Source organism: Meleagris gallopavo, chromosome 12 (genome assembly GCF_000146605.3).
Source record: "Meleagris gallopavo isolate NT-WF06-2002-E0010 breed Aviagen turkey brand Nicholas breeding stock chromosome 12, Turkey_5.1, whole genome shotgun sequence".
NCBI lineage: Eukaryota > Metazoa > Chordata > Aves > Galliformes > Phasianidae > Meleagris > Meleagris gallopavo.
Window position 1 is genome coordinate 2,530,138 of NC_015022.2, and position 16,966 is coordinate 2,547,103.

The window sequence follows — 16,966 nt, forward strand, 5'->3', positions numbered from 1 at the left end:
CTCCAAGTTGCTTTATAGAATTGTTTTTTCTCTTTTATTGTAACTATAATTTAGTATGTAATGTCCTTAACATGTCATCTCATCACCATCATGTATCTCTCTTGTATTTTTTTAAACACTTTTCTTGGAAGGCAATCTCCCCAGGACTATCATATGCTGAATGAGGACGGAGAACTTTGGCTGGTTTATGAAGGGTTAAAACAAGCCAACAGGTTACCAGACTTCTCAGAATGGTTTTTTCTTCATTTGCACCTTCTCTTCTAGCTAACTGTGCCCCTTGCTTTGGCTACAGTATTTCTTTTTTGCTTAGAAAAAATCTTTGTTGGATTTCCTCAAAGTTAATTGCCAAAGTTTTTGGCTTTCCACGTTATGTTATTTGAGAAGCTAAGATGGTGGCAACAAAGAATAGGTAATTCTCAAGAATACTTGCACAAAAATAGACTGTAAAATGCCAGAAGATCTGCAAGGGGAAGAGTTTTTTAACTGTGTATCATTTGTCTGCCTTTATGTTGGATATCAAAATTAATGTACTGTTGGAATAATTTCAGCATATTCTTAACTTCTGAATAGTTATGTCTTGCTCTCTTTATTCTGACTTGGGTTCAGTAAATGTAACATTATTCTCCCACACCTCTCTATGCAAGATCCAGAGTGTAGCAGACAAGAAGGGGAGCCCACAAGCAGAGAAGCAGTTGTTAGTTCATTGTGGTGCTGGCCAGACCTTGGTACAGTCACTGTGGCTGCTGCAAAACCGCATGCTGGTCATTGAGCAGCTCACCTGGTTAGGAAATGCAGTTCTGCTCTCTGTGTGTGACTGAGCCTCTGTAACATATCCTAGACTTCCAAAATGGTCATTGGTCACGTCCTGGCACAACACATTTGCAGTGCTGATTTTCTTAAATATACACATTTGGTAGCAGTAACTACAGAAGGAGCTATTTTGCAGCGAATGCTACTAACTGAAGTCTTTCCTTCCCTTGTGCTTACAAATTCTAAACCTAACACGGTCTGTGAAGGTGTAACTTAGAACAAGTGTTCTGCAGAGCAGAATGCTCGTGTGAGAGTGAGCGCTCCGCGCCTCATCCTTTTCATCCTAGCACTGTAGAGACAACAAGCTTTGTATTAATGGCAGAGCAATGCAGGTAAACGACTATTTGCCCTCGCGTGCTTGATCTGTCTGGTTACTAATAAATGTGGCTGCCTAATGCATATTTAAACCCTGAAAGATTGTCTAATTGAACACTACCAGTCTCCAGTAGTGTCACTTCCTGTGTGTGTATATTTATGAAATAATGAGTCAGAGCTCTTGGACAGTACCTTGCAAACATGAGTTAATCCACACAGCACTGCTTTGAAGGAGGCTCTTGCATGTTATTCCCGTTTCACATAAGAAGAATTTGAGACGTGATTTGCCCGAGGGAAAAGAGCAAGTCAGTGGCAAGGGTGAAACAGAGCTCCTGGATCCTGGTCCTGGGTTTGGTTCTTTAGTTAACCATTCCTGCACAAATGGCAAGCCCTACAATTCTGTGACAGGCCTCTTCAAAATGTTTACTTTCGTGTTAGAATATAAAGATTATTTATTGTTAATTGCAGTTGAATGGTTTCTGACTGAACAGAGTTAACTCTAAAAAGATTTTCCTTTGTTAGTATTGCAGAAACCTAGCTTAAGTATATAGACTGTCGTCATTTTACACAGTTGATATGATTTGGGTAGAGGTAAAACCTCTCTTGCCCCTTTACAAACAGGAGCAGTCTGTGAAGGCGTAGCAATACATTCCTTGCCACATTCTCAGCTGTACCATGCACAGTATGTGCTCCATCACAAAGGAAATGCAAAACATTGTCACAATTAGTTTCTCTCCACTTTTTGATCCCACAAACTTAATTTAATTAGAAGGCATACTGAAGGGTTTAAAGAGTACTCTGCCTTTTTCATTTTCCTTTGCAAGCCATTGCTAATTGTTCCTGAGCAGCAGCTAAACTCCCTCTGAGAATTTGGGATGTCTTACCAAGTGTGATCTTACAATTGCTGCTCAACTTCTTCAGGCTGCTGGAGTCTCAGCTGCAGTCGCAGAAGAAGAGCCACGAGAATGAGCTGGAGTCACTGCGAGGTGAGATCCAAAGTCTGAAGGAAGAAAACAATCGCCAGCAGCAGCTCTTGGCACAGAATCTGCAGCTGCCCCCAGAGGCCCGCATTGAAGCCAGTCTGCAGCATGAGATCACCCGGCTGACAAATGAGAACTTGGTAAGGGCAATGATGTTGTTGGAGCAGGCATGGAGTCTTACAAGCTTGTCTGTGCCTGTAAGTACTCACTGGTTTTCAGATGGCAGCCTCCTGTGAAAAAGCTGCTTGAGTGCAGGGATTTTATTTTTTTTTTAGATAAGCTAATGGAAGAAAGAAACTAGTGACTACTGATTAAGTCATATCATTTTGAGAACTTTCTTAGTTCGCAGCATAGAAAAAGCTCGTGAATCCCAGTACAAAAGTGCTGGTTTCAACTAATGAGTTTAATCATTCCTAAATAGAATCATTGATATGCATGGAACTTAAAAAAGAAAAAATATTATTGGCAAGCAGTGGAGTTTCCTCTGAAATATTATTTTGTTGAAAAATGCTGATGTAGTTCTTTAATTCTTCAGTGTAGCTTTTCTTCTCCTTTCCCTCCCTGCCTGAAGCTACACAGGTTATCCACTGTGTTATGAGCTCCAGGTATTCAGTGCGTTGCTCCAGAAAAAGAAATTTAGTTAGAAGTTAACTAACTTAACTAGTTGGGTGTTTGGTGTTCCTTGTTCACTGTACTTCATTTTTGTATGAAGAGAAGTCAGGTGAAATACCTTTTCCTGTGAAGGCATATGTTCATCATGTACAGGCTAGTTCATTTCTGGGGAAATTTTCAGCCCACGCTGAAAAATCATTGTCTTATCACTGTTCATTAGCTTGGAGTTCCTCTGTGTAAGTTCTTTTTAGTAGAATGCTCTAGGCTACATAGATTGCTCTGAAAGTAATGCCTCCTATTTATTTCCAGGGAAACTAGAACAAATATAAATAGCACCAAGAGCACTGTTTGATAGAGCAGATTTGCAGCTTCAAAACACTATTTTTCTACAGTCACCACCATTAGCTATGCATTTTTGCCAGCAGTAATGAACAAGAGCCTGTGTGCTGTGCTTGTAAAAAATCTGCAGCTATGGAGGAGACCTGTGTCACAGCTGCAATGATAGTGTTGTTGCTGCAGTGTACCACCCAGCACCTCACTGTGCTCACATCCACTGTTTGATCTCCATAAAAGTTCAGCAAGTGTTGATGAGTGAAGGAATTCAGTTCCACCCCTTTGCTTCATATGTAATTCCATGTCAGACACCATTCTGTCAGACTGCCCTCTGCTGCCACCTGTCACACAGCAACAAAATTTGTAATGGAATATTGGTGGGAAGGTTCAACCTCTCTTGCTGTAGCACCAACATCAACCTTGGTGATGTGATCAACATAATAAAATAAGAGGCATTACTTTTGGAGCAGCCATTGTACTTCAGGGAGAAAATTCAGAGCTCTGAGTGGCATTGCTTTCTCTAAACAAGACAAGGTGCTGTTTAGGGAGTCTTTTCTGCTTATATATGTTACAGAAGTTTTCATTGTAAAACTGTTGTCTTAGGTCCGAGGTTCAGAGCAATATCCAGTTCAGCTTAATAGCTCTTGGAAAATTGATTGAAAATATGTTATACATGTACCTCAGTAGGAACTGACTCCTACTGGAAAAGGTAAATGGCGAATGTTTCCATCTTGGACAGCTCCCTCCTGCTGCTTAGTCACGTGTTCTGAGTTTTAGCCTTTTTTCCACCGACAGAACAACTCATCACGTACTGAATTCCGAAGACAACAGTCACGTAATTACATCCCAGAGGAGTTTTCTTTCTTTACAAATGCAGTGAATGTAATTTTACTTGTTAAATATAGACTCATTTGTTAGTATTTCACTACAAATATTTGAGTATTGCAGATCTGCTCCAAATTGGGAATAGGCTTCTTTTTCAATCCTAGCCCCAGAGTACAAATAATTTACAGGTTTCCCAGGTGTGATGTTAGCATAGCAGAACTTACTGCAATCCCGTCTTTACTAGCACAAGAAACTGTTCTTTCCAGAGTCTTGAAAAGATTATATCCCAGACTTCCACAGTGTTACTGTTGCCCATTTTTTAAAGACCTGACTTGTGTGCCTCATCTGCATTAGCTTCTGTCTGGGAGAGACTGGAGTCAGCACCACACCTAAGAACTAAACTGCTTCAAATTAGAGATCTTTGATCATGCATTAATCTGATTGCATTTATATAGTGCTAAATGAAGTATTAGTGTCTGAAAGGGAGGGGGAAAAACAATCCTGTACCTATTTTTACAGTTTTATGAGGAGTTGTATGCAGATGAACCCAAGAAGTATCAATCGTACCGGATTTCCCTTTACAAACGGATGATTGTATGTAGATCACATGAATCCTGCTTCCTTGTTGTCTCGTTTGCTATTTATGGAGCACTAATTAAAAAGCAGGCTGCCTCCCTTTCTGCCTTCCAAAGGAAATCCCCTGCAGAGAGCTTCATGATGCCAATTATATTCTTCACTGCTTTTCTTGTTAGTCTTAGTGTCCTCTGTGTCATCTGTGTCTCTTTTTGATGCACAGTTTTGCTACTAATATGTCTTGCACTGTGAGCAAAGCAGTTTCTTTTTTAATTCTACTTAATTCTGCCTCTACGCCTTGAAAAGGAGGTACGTGATGCAAAAGATGCTCAATTTTCAGGTCCACTCTTTGCTTTAAAACTTTGACACGTTTAAATACAGCTCAGCAAAATTGAGGCTTGATCATACAGATGCTTCTAAGGTTAATAATGCCTGCAAACGTAAGTAGCCAAATCTTAGCCTTCATTTTTTTTGGAGTTCTCCTTACAGTGCTGACAACTGGAGCAAATAAATCTGAATCAAAATACTTACAGAGATCTGTAATTAATATTTTTCAAACATGTGAAATCTGAAGGATAGAATTGGAAATAAAAAAATAATGTATCTGCATTAATAATTAAAAATGATAAACAGAGATAGCAGCATACCTGAACTTGAAGGAATGTAATTTATGAAATTCCAGATCTCACTGAGATGTGACATCTGTTAATTTGTGTAGTGTTTTCTTTTAGGAAAGATGCAGTATCTGTGGTGATAGTTCTAATGCAAGGGGCTCGTGGTCCCCTCTGTTCTTACGAGTGCAATGAAGAATCATACTTACAACAGTAAATTTCTTAAAAGCTTCTTTCAAATGCCTATTCTGGAATGGCTTTCAGATTTTTTTGAGCTGGAGGTTTTGCTTCCACAACAGGTCACAGAAGTTTTCTGGAGAGTGTTCTTTTGAAAGAAGAATACTGCTTTATTGCAATAATAGGTCTTTTAGGTACCAGGTGTTGTTCAAGAACAGAATACAAAGATGTTCTTTTAAAATCCCAGTTTCAGTGTAAGAAAATGTGGAAAATGTGATGATGCTAAATGATAGAGAGCATTATAAGATCTGTCGTATATTGAATGGTTTATGATTTTGGTGAATGTGAAGGCAAGTTAATTTCTTTTTGCATATATCTCTTTCATGTTCTTATAAAATGAGTAAGTTTGAATAATGAGTCAGTCCTGAAGGCATGAGTAGATGATGCAGAAATACAGGACAGCTGTTAAATAATAAAGAAAATCATGTCAGTGAGGCATTTGGAAGAGCAAGGAGGAAGCATTAGGGAGATGTTTGCAGCAAAATGCCTTTTGCCATGAGAACTGACCTAGTTTTGAGTGTTTGCAGAGTATACCTGCCTCAGAGCTTTGCCTTGTCGTGCTACACAACTTAATAACATTTGCAATATTTGTCTTCTGTTATAGGCAGTGTACCAGCTTGTAAACCTCAGCCAGCGGATGGCAACACTGTTCAGCTTTCCTCACCACTTTCTAGATTCTAACAGCACTGATTTTATGCCACGTTATGGCATTTTCTTATACCTTAATCTGTCTCTTATTTTAATTGACAGGATTTGATGGAACAACTTGAAAAGCAAGACAAAACTGTTCGCAAATTAAAGAAGCAATTGAAAGTATTTGCTAAGAAGATTGGTGAACTTGAAGGTACTTTTATATTTTGAGAGAAAGATTTTGTTTTACATTTTGTGATCCCGTTGTCATTATATCTAGCTGTCGTAGTGGCAAGGAGGTTGTGAGGGCTTCAGCAGCATTAGCCTCTGCTGATTGATTCCAGGAACAGGAGATCCACTCAGGGCTCCCTTTGTTCCTTTATAAAGCTGCAGGAAATTTGCCATCATTTGAAAGCAGCGAGTAAGAGGAGGTTGATGTTTCTCTGAAGGTGGAAGCCATTTAAAAATAATGCTACCTGGCCTATTTGTGTACTCAAAGATAGTATCTGTTTTTGTCAAGATGAAAGCGATATTAAATAAGAACCAGACAGAAAAAGTACATCCAGTTTTTCTTTGATTGTGAATTTCTTTATCACTGGAGCCAAGAATGCTGAGGTTGTCTTTTTTTGATTGAGGTTTCATTCTTGCCCTGGTGAGACTTGGGTATGAGAGCACTCAGATATGGACTAAGTTACTTCTATTTTTATGAGCTTCAAAGTGTGTTGCCTTAGATTCTCAAGACTGAAGAGACTGAGAGCTTGCCGTGTCTCTGCATAAGTAAAACCATTGTAATTGTTAAAAGCGATTAATAATGTTAAAAAGATAAAGTATTTGTTTTTAAATAATTCAGACCTTAATCTTTCTAAAGCTTTTTATGGCTGTCTGCTTTCTCCAGAAACAAGCTCAGTAACTTATCAATTCTTCAAAGGAAGAATGCTAACCCCAAGGTATATTTATAAAGAGTCAATCTTCTTGTTTAATGGGTTGCTAAGTGTTACCCTTAACCAAAAAATCACACTTTTCTTAGTTTTATATTTTACATTTCCTCATTAGAAATGTAAAACTTTCTTCCAGTATATGTTGGTTTCTCTGGAAGACATTGTAATGTCTCTTTTCATTTCCATTCTGAAGTGGGTCAGATGGAGAACATATCACCTGGACAAATCATTGATGAACCTATTCATCCAGTTAACATTCCACGGAAGGAAAAAGACTTCCAGGGGATGTTAGAATATAAGAAGGAGGATGAACAGAAACTAGTCAAGAACCTTATATTAGGTAAGTGTCTTTCTCATTTGCAGCCTCCTTTGCTCTCACATACTCTGACAAATAAAGCAAATGATGAGAACATAAAAGTTGCATAGCATGTTTTGGTGTTTAGTTTATCTAAAATTCCTAAATGTCTGCTGTAACAAAATGTCTTTTAGTCTGATTAGTACAGTACATATTAATATGTCCACATATTTTTAGCAAGCAGATATGTTTTATTCTGTTCTGAAATTTTACCAAGAAAGTGTCTCATGTTCTTAGTTCTGCTGTTAATTTTTCACTGGCCACATATAAGCACACAGGTAGAATTAACTGGGAAGTTGCAATTACTATGTATAACACCTTCCAGAGAGTTACCACTTAACAAAATAATGTGTTCGTTTTTCACAAGAGCTGAAACCACGTGGGGTAGCAGTCAACCTGATTCCAGGACTACCAGCATATATTTTGTTCATGTGTGTACGCCATGCAGATTACCTTAACGATGACCAGAAAGTGCGTTCATTGTTGACTTCCACTATCAATGGCATCAAAAAAGTGCTGAAGGTCAGTCTGCTTGGTTTAGGAGAATGTTAAATTGAAATTTACCTCTGATTGCATGTTAGGTAAGTGAGGAAAGGTCTATCGGTGAATTGACTCTGGATTTCTGACCAGTAAATTCTCCCACAGAAGTTACAGAAAGTTAGGCTAACAATCAACAAATTACAGTTGATAACGTTTTCTCCACATAATGCCATAGATGCTCTGAATGAATTAAAAAAGGATTATCTTGTTTTTATTTTGAATAGTCTTCATCCTCTGAAGCTTTTTAAAGCTTTGGATGCAGTAGCTTGGGTAGTGAGTCTTTGTAAATCTTCTCCAGAGTGCGTAGTTAAAATGTTTCATTTGCAGTGTTGGTTCACAGATTTCCATACTAGCTTCATCTGCCAGTTTTACTGGTGATAAGCTACTGCCTGAAGTCTTCGCAATGAGTTGACTGGAAGAGTGTAGGCCAGGGAGTATTGTGGAGGCAATATTAAGTGATAAAGATGCTTCATGCCTTGTGGAGTATTCTTACTTTTTAAATAAAGCAGACTGTTTGGTAAACGATCCTGCAGGAGCTTAGGTACTCATAGAAATATTGGACATATGTGTGTGAATGGAGTAAATGCTATAGAAGTCTAGAATTACAGAAAACAGAGGGTGTTTGAATGGTATTTTGTCAAAAAATCTATTTTTTAAGTATGTTACTGAAATACACAGTTTTATAAAACATCAGTGGATTTTAAGTTTTTATCCAGCATTTCATTGTTTTATTCCTTTTTCTAGTCTTTGTTGAAATGTGTTTGTTTTCATCTTCAGAAAAGAGGTGATGACTTCGAAACGGTGTCTTTCTGGCTGTCCAACACCTGCCGGTTCTTGCATTGCTTGAAGCAGTACAGCGGAGAAGAGGTAAGCAGTGCTCGTGCTCCAGTTTCATTGCTCTATAATACCATTGTCAGCACTACACTTTAATTCCTGTAATAGCTTCAAGTCTATTCAAAGTCTCTTAAAACAGCTACATATTCTGGAATGATGGTGACGACATCAGTGGAAAGTAGTAGGAGATAAAGTCTGATCCCGTTTCACTTTATTGCAGGTTGAGGCCCAAAAGGTTAGATAGCATTGTACTCCTGAAAGTGTCAGCTCAGATTCAGTTGAAGAATCTGTTGCTATTACAATTTTTGGTAATGATTCGCTGAAATTAAACAGGCCATACTAAGTGCTTTAATATAGTATGACAGACCATTTTAAGTTTGGAGGCTACGGTACGTCTAATTCCTTCTTCAGACTTACCTGTGATTTTGGCAATAAATGGCTAGATTATTATGTCCTTGTTGGAGTGGGAGGGCAGGGTTACCAGCTAGAAAGCTGACACTTTGTTCCTATGTCACATGTTCAGAATTTCAAGTCAAGGAAACAGACATTGCATAAGTCAGAACTGAAAATCAGAATCCTAGTATTCAATCAGAATTTCCAAATTAAAGTTTTGAGAGGTTGCAGCCATTACTTTGAAGTATTTGTCAGTTATGTTAAAAAAAAAAAATCTAAATACTGGCTTTATTTTATATTCTTGTATTCCATTGAAGCAATTGTTTCTGTGATTTTATTAATGCAGGGGTTTATGAAGCATAATACACCTCGTCAGAATGAGCACTGCCTCACTAATTTTGACTTAGCTGAATACAGACAAGTCCTGAGTGACTTGGCTATTCAGATCTACCAACAACTGGTCCGAGTGTTGGAGAACATTCTGCAACCAATGATTGGTAAGGCAGAGTGGAATTCCTTAAACTGTAGTACTAAAGGGAAAATGGTGATGGCAATACTATGTTGTATCTTATATTTATTCCTGAATGATACAATTTTATTCATAGTTCTTACGGTATTCTGTTTATAGTTGACAAGGACTGTACTGAACAAGTGGGGTTAGAGGTGGCTGGTTCATCTGGCAGTGACAGAACGAATCAATTTGCGTTGTAAATGTTTGTCATAAGTCATGTATTTACAAGAGAAACCACTGCTAGGACAGTCTGATATTTGTGTGTTGGGAAATATCTCTTGGAAAAATTGGAGTTTAATTATATGAGAAATTATAATTAAAATGAATATGGAGTAGAAAGTGGCTGGCCATCATTATAGGCAGCAATCAGCAACTAAATAGCTAGCAGTGGTGAAGCTCACATTCAGAGAGAGTTTTTCATTTCATTTTTCTTGTCAGACAGTGTTCTCTCAAATTTTCATTACCTTTCTGATCACACCTTTTAGAAGGGTGGAACAGCTCTTGGTATGCTGACTCTGCTGCTCATACGACCAGGTGGATGAAAAGAGTATTTTGTTAAGCCACAGTTACACCTTCCTTTCAGACACTCTTGCTGGAATATCTGTAAAATGCTGTCAGCTTAGATTTTGCAAAACGTAGCGGGTCCTGAAAGAACTGCTGGAGGTCACGATAGAGTGTGTTTAGCAGAAAGCCCAATGTGATTTTTCTGTGTAAATAGCCAACAGGATTTTTCTGGTTTGCACAGCATGCTTGCACATAGACTATTTTCAATCATTAAAAGGTTGTCAATTTTACGCAGTTTCTGGAATGCTGGAGCATGAAACTATCCAAGGTGTCTCAGGGGTGAAACCGACAGGGCTGCGGAAGAGAACATCCAGCATTGCTGATGAAGGAACCTACACTTTGGACTCCATTATTCGACAGCTGAACTCTTTCCATTCTGTGATGTGTCAGCATGGAATGGATCCAGAGCTGATCAAACAGGTTGTCAAGCAGATGTTCTACATCATTGGAGCTGTAACACTTAATAATCTTCTCCTGCGCAAGGACATGTGTTCATGGAGCAAGGGAATGCAGATAAGGTGGGAGAGCTTTTGTCATACTTGCTGCTGAAAATGTTAGTGGGCTCTTGGCTGTAATTTGCTACTTCCTGTGGTAAAGCCACCTTAGGCTGTTCCTGCATTTGGCTGCAGTTGTCCAAAGCATTCTACTGGCATGTGCCAGGAAACGTAGCCAAGCCCTCCCTTGGGTAATACTGTAAAGTGTCACTGTGCATTTGTGTGAACAAAATCTCATTTGCCTTTCCTCTTATGCCTGCCTCATTTCCACAGTTAATAGGAACAGAAACAAATGGGGAAAGGTAGGTAGTGGAAGTCATCAGCCATAGTTTCTGGCTGTTTTGAAACTCAAAATGTCCTGCCTTAATTGAAGGGAAATAGAACGAAGATAAAACTACAGAAAACTACAAGTGTGAAGGGAAAGCATGTAAGGAGAAAGAAACACTGAAAGAGAAACGGACATGCTTTTGATTTGACAGTAATTAAGCACTAATGTTTTTGTATTCTAAACTCATACAGGTACAATGTGAGTCAACTTGAAGAATGGCTACGTGATAAAAATTTGATGAACAGTGGGGCCAAAGAGACACTGGAGCCCCTCATACAGGCTGCACAGTTGTTGCAAGTGAAGAAGAAAACAGATGAAGATGCAGAAGCCATTTGTTCAATGTGCAATGCACTGACTACTGCCCAAGTAATCAAATTCTCATTCTCTTTTTGCTGTCTCTTCTGAGCAGTTCTCTGTTCCACTGTGTTTGCCAGGCCTGCCTGCATCGCTGTCACAGACAGGTCACACATTTCTAACATCGCTTTGAGTTTGTATAACTAAACAGATTAAATTGGAGGGGTGAAAAAAAGGACTAGGTCTGATGAACAAGATAAGTTTGTGTTGCACTGTAGTTAGTCTCAGGCTGCAAAAATCTTCAGAGAAAAGCCTTAACTGGAATCTCTGTTCCCCAGGTAGCTCCAGATAATTTCTAGAAAATCATCTTTCTGCCATCTGAGTTGGCATCCATTTAAAATAATGGGCAGTTCAGGCAGAGCTGTTGTCTCAGGGTTTGCAAACAAGAGTATTAAGTTTCTGTACCCATCAGCCTCAGAAAGGCCGAGCCAAGTGTATCTCAGTTGGCAGCACAGCTGAAGGCTTCTGCATACAAAGTTTAGGTTTCGTAAAGACAAGCTGCACTTATTTTAACTGTGCAACGTATGCTTAGAATTTTTATGGTAATAACAGGATCCAAGCATCTTTGGTTATTACTGAACATTCTTATCAGAAAAATAAACAAATTTCTGTTTCTTTCATAGCAGTGTCAGCAGTAGCAGTGACATTGGTACAGCTGTTTTGATTTAGTAATGCACTGATTTAGTTCTTTAGTTCCATATGCTTTGAGTGTTTTCATTCTGTTGAAAAGATTTGTTTGTTTTTTAAACAGAAAAAATGTAAAAGACCAAAGAAATGATTGATTTGTTTATGTAAGTTTTAGATGTTTGATTCATTACTATTCAAAGGCACTGTGTTGCAGTTCGGTCTTCTAGTGACTATAGCCCTGCTTGTCGAGAAATAGCTCACTGCCTTGAAAAACACTGAGGTCATAAGATTCTCTTGAATGGAAGCTACAGAAAGCCATAGGGATTCAAAGCTAGAAAGGGAAATGCAGTATGTTTCCAGAGCATGTAGGAATGCAATGAGCTATTTATCATCTGACTTTGCCACAGTTTGGTATTTTCCCTATGCATGGAAGAATTGGAGTTTCTACCTCCAAAGAACACATGTTCTAAGGGTGCAGGTTTAAAAATAACTTTGAATAGATAATGACATTTTGTATGAATCAATAAAACAAACAAAAATAATTTAAATTTTAAAAATAGCTCATGTAAAAAATGTATCAGTAACTGTAGACTTATTAATAAAAAGAAACTAAGGATGGTTGTTCTTTTTCACAGATTGTAAAAGTACTGAACTTATATACTCCAGTGAATGAATTCGAAGAGAGAGTCTTGGTATCATTTATACGTACAATACAGGTATGGCTGTATCTTTTCATTAAACATCTTCTGACTGTTTCTAAGAAACCCTTTAATGATCCTAACCGATTGTGTCCTGAAGCTTTTTAGGCTCTTTAGCAATTTTTTTTTTCTATGCTGAAAAGGTGATGTCAGCCTTAAAATCTTAAGCAGTCACAATGTACTGCCTCCAGATTTGGAAGGGAATGTTAGTTTCTCTCACAGTATGTATGAGATTTCCAGAAGGTGAGAGGTTTTTGTGGTTGCCTATTTGTGTATATGCAAACACATTTAAATACCCACTTTTCAAATGATAACATTTACAAATGCAAATTTACTTCTGTCAGACCTGTGTCTGCAAGAGAAGTTCCAACTGCTTTGAAAAGTGAGGCCTGTGTGCATTCCAGAGCTCTTCATTTTGTTCTTTTAATATTGTATATATTTATGAAAACAAAGAGTTCCCCAAATTCCAAAATAAAAAAGCAGGTAGAGCAAAAGAAACGAAACAATGATCTTTCTGGTTTGTTGCAAATCTAGTTGCATTGCTAGCACGATAAGGGAAAATGGGAAGGTAGAACTGAGGCAAAACTGTAATTCTGCTCACTGAAAAGATGTGGTTATCAGATAGTGCCTAAGTTTTCCCTTTTGCAAGGAATCGAAATATCTTCAGATTGTATTATAAGAGAAAGATATGCAAAATTAATGCCAAAATTAACCATATTTTAATCATTTAATTGTTACAAGTGTTATAGATTACCACAGTGTATGTGTCTGTGTACACACACATCTGTACACGCAGATAGAGTAACACCTAGTAACACCACAAGATGATTGTTATCAGTGAAGGGGCTAAATGCTAATGTAATCCCTTTCTTATCTTTACAGCTGCGTCTGCGAGACAGGAAGGACTCTCCTCAACTGCTCATGGATGCCAAACACATCTTTCCTGTTACTTTTCCATTTAATCCATCCTCCCTGGCATTAGAAACCATCCAGATCCCAGCCAGTTTGGGGCTGGGCTTCATATCACGTGTCTGATCCCAAGGATGTTCTGTCAGTGTTAGATGGAGAGTTGTTTGCCTGATACCATTACCCATTAAATGTAGTGAGCCACTGAAAACACATTTTTGAACAAACAGTCCCTGTATGCTCAGATTTGTTGTAAAGGTAGCTGGGAAACTACACAGCAGCACCACAGATTGAAGGCTGATAGAAAGATGTGCGTTTGTATTCAGTCATTGCACTTACGAGGACATTACTGATTCATGTGTTTCCAGAAATGGAAATTGGGTTTGGACAAAAATTGTGTCTTCAGCTGTTTAGAGACATTTTTAGATCTTTAGTAACATATTTAAATAGTGTAAATTAAACTCCATGTATAACCTTCTCATGGGCAGGGACCAATTGGGACAGTCCAGTCCTCACATGGAAGACGTAAAAGTAAGGCATTTTGTAGTAGAATATGCAGTTACTTGGGAACCTGTTACCTTTAATTTGTAAAAACTGGAATGGAGAAGCAAAAACTTGCAATATAAAAAATGATTTCTTAAACCACTTATTTATGTCAGTTTGACATAAATTCTAGTGATAAGTCTTATAGCTTACTGTATGCTATAACATAGATGTTCATTTGTTAGTAATGTGGTTTACCAAGCATATTAAATTGCTGCTGCATATTGAGTTCTTTTAAATGTATGACAGTATCATGGTAGGCACTAAAAATAAGATACTTCTTTTTTGGTTGTCAACCTTATTTACAGTCCAATGCAGTCTGTTATTCTAACTGGATTTTTGCAGATGTTATCAAATATCACCTGTAAAGGAAAATGGTAACTAAGCACAAGTAGTACACTGGAAATTACATGTTTAGGGTTTTTTTTTGGTTTTGCTTTTTTTTTAAGTAGTTATCTGAGAATACAAAATCTTGAAGCAGATTATCAGAAATGAGTCATGATTTTTGTATTTATTTAGATTTTGTAGCACGTCCAATGTTCTTTGTTTGTAGACCCCAGAGATGACAGTGTGCATTTTCAGTATAACGTATTTTGTTGCCACCTCTAAAAAAAAAAAACTTTAAGAATATGTATATATGTTTTCCTTCATATTTGTATTTGAGAGGAAAAGCTAACAGAAAACTTCTGTGGTGGTGCAGGACTCATTCCTTGGAAGGTTGGCCAACAAAAACGCAAAGTACGTTTTGACTCTGATGCTGTCATTGACTGCCATTGGTGCTGATTGAATGGCTGGAGATCCAGAGTGCGTAATGAGAAACAGAGTTCAATTGGATTGCACATCCAGTCGGGAGGGTTTTCTGTCTCACACTCCTTGGATGTGTTACAGAATTCACATTTCACAATGTGCAACACGTGGGCAGAGGCCCTCCGTAAGGTTCCAGTCTTGAACTTTACAACGTGTCCTTTGTGGTGTGTGGCTCAAATACACACGTGGGAAAAAAAGACACTCACATTACTCTGTTGCATTGTGCAATATTTTTTATCTATGATAAAAATTAGCAACTTAGCATTAAAAATATTGAGAAATAGTCTAGAGGTACACTATTAGTCTGTTTGGTACTTAGTGTTTGCCTGCAAACTCACAGAAAAAAGATTGCTTCCAGGCAGACAGAAACGTTTCAGCTGTGTTTGACTTCAGAGGCAGACATACTGTTGATACGGTTGCTAAAATGGGGAACAGAGGCAGCCTGAGCTTCAGCTGTATCATCTAAAGATGCTCACATTCTCTTATTTTCAGAGGCGTAAAACCCATGCTGTGTTTGATGGACCATGCCGACATTTGCAAGAACTGAATATTTCATTGCACAGATATTTGGAACGATCCCTGCTGATGGTTTCGGTTGTCTTTCTACGCATGGTACACCAAACATTTTTTTGTTGTTGTTAATATTACTTGATTTCTGAACTACATCTGCTGCTGAGTGGCTCCAAATAAGATCTAATGTACTAACAGTGGGGTATCGTGGCTTTCAGACTTTTAGGGTACTGTACTTGAGAGAATGTAATGGGAAGGCCTTCACATCCAAGGGTAGGGAGGACGATATATCAGAACGTGCTGACCTACACAATTTTCTCCTTATTGGAAAGCATAGAAATTGGCATTACAGTATGCTCATACTCTCTATCAGGAAACGTATCCACTACGTAAGCATTGGTGTATTAAAACGTATGCCTAACTGTATTTTTGTTGATTTCTAAAGTTTGTTTACCTGTAAAAAGCCTTACTGTATCTGTTTCCTTAAGAAAGTAGTGGTTAGTAATTTATAGATGTTATCCTTGAACTCAGTGGTTTGACTGGTATTACTTTTATATCAATTTAAAAGTAGATGCTGCTCGACATGTTTGGAAGGAAACTACTTTGGGGTTGAAAAAGATGTGTAATTGGTAAATCATCTAATATTTTACCTGGCAGTATTTTACATGCACTTTTCAGAAGTAAAATTTTAGTGTCAGTGTATAATATGACTTTCACTTTAGGACTAATATCTCTTTAACCATTGAATAGGATGCAGAGTTATTTGAACAACTATTTTTTTTCCTTTGAATCATGGTTATGTTCTTTTCATGTGGACATATCTTTTATATTTTAATTTATTATCTATTGCTATAATAGATTCTATTGGATGCTGGAAAAAACGATTCTCAAAGAGCCCTTAGAATGATATACAGTTATTCTAGAGATTTTGCACAATTACCTCATTCTGTTTGGTGTACCTTTCTTCCAGTGATTGTTTTATTTCTGATGCTTAGCACACGGTCTTCTATCCAAATTGTGAAAATTGTTTCTCAGACTTCAATCTGGGATGGAACACGGAAGTGCTTAAGTCCATTCAGTGTGAATAATCTGTTCTACTTATCAGGAGGAGAACAAAATAGGATCAATCTCAGCGTTGAAAAGTGGGTTGATGAGCAGTAACATCTGTTCCTAACTCGGAAACACCAGCATTTGCAATGGGAAGGTCTCTGATTTAAACTGAACGCATTTCAGATACCATACAAGTACTAGGGGTAAACATGTTGGGTTTTTTTAAGATGCCCAGATTTCACCTGGTAAATCAAAGCCTTGAAACACAGATTTTCACTCAATACCACTACAGTACATAGATGAAACCAAAACCTTGTCAGAATGATCTGAGCTCTGATCTGTCGTAGTGTCCGATGTTGTACTTAGTAAATGTATGCATCATAAAAGCTGTAGCCTAATAGCTATCACTGGAAAACGTCCAAATAAAAATACAGCTGTAAGATTTACTGTGGTTGTGGGGTGTTTGTTTGTTCATTCGGGTCTGTTTGTTTGTTTCTGAGCAGGTGGCTGTCAGGCTTGTGCCTGAGTTGTGCCCTGGTCTAGTATTAAATGGGGATAGTATTAAATAGTATTAGTGCTGGTCCTGCA

At 37.9% G+C, this 16,966-nt stretch overlaps 1 protein-coding gene across 1 annotated transcript in view; it reads left to right on the forward strand.

Annotated features, from left to right (window-relative positions):
* Positions 1-16,824, forward strand: part of LOC100539104 (unconventional myosin-Va) — a 40,719-nt gene extending 23,895 nt beyond the window's left edge. Inside the window, exons 14-25 of the mRNA XM_031555206.1 lie at positions 132-212; positions 2,047-2,245; positions 4,395-4,469; positions 6,047-6,140; positions 7,058-7,204; positions 7,587-7,741; positions 8,537-8,626; positions 9,333-9,483; positions 10,297-10,579; positions 11,075-11,249; positions 12,500-12,580; positions 13,445-16,824. Of these exons, the coding sequence (XP_031411066.1) occupies positions 132-212; positions 2,047-2,245; positions 4,395-4,469; positions 6,047-6,140; positions 7,058-7,204; positions 7,587-7,741; positions 8,537-8,626; positions 9,333-9,483; positions 10,297-10,579; positions 11,075-11,249; positions 12,500-12,580; positions 13,445-13,597 (1,684 nt within the window). The 3' untranslated portion in view covers positions 13,598-16,824. The remainder of the gene's footprint in view (positions 1-131; positions 213-2,046; positions 2,246-4,394; positions 4,470-6,046; positions 6,141-7,057; positions 7,205-7,586; positions 7,742-8,536; positions 8,627-9,332; positions 9,484-10,296; positions 10,580-11,074; positions 11,250-12,499; positions 12,581-13,444) is intronic.
* Positions 16,825-16,966: the final 142 nt, after the last annotated feature.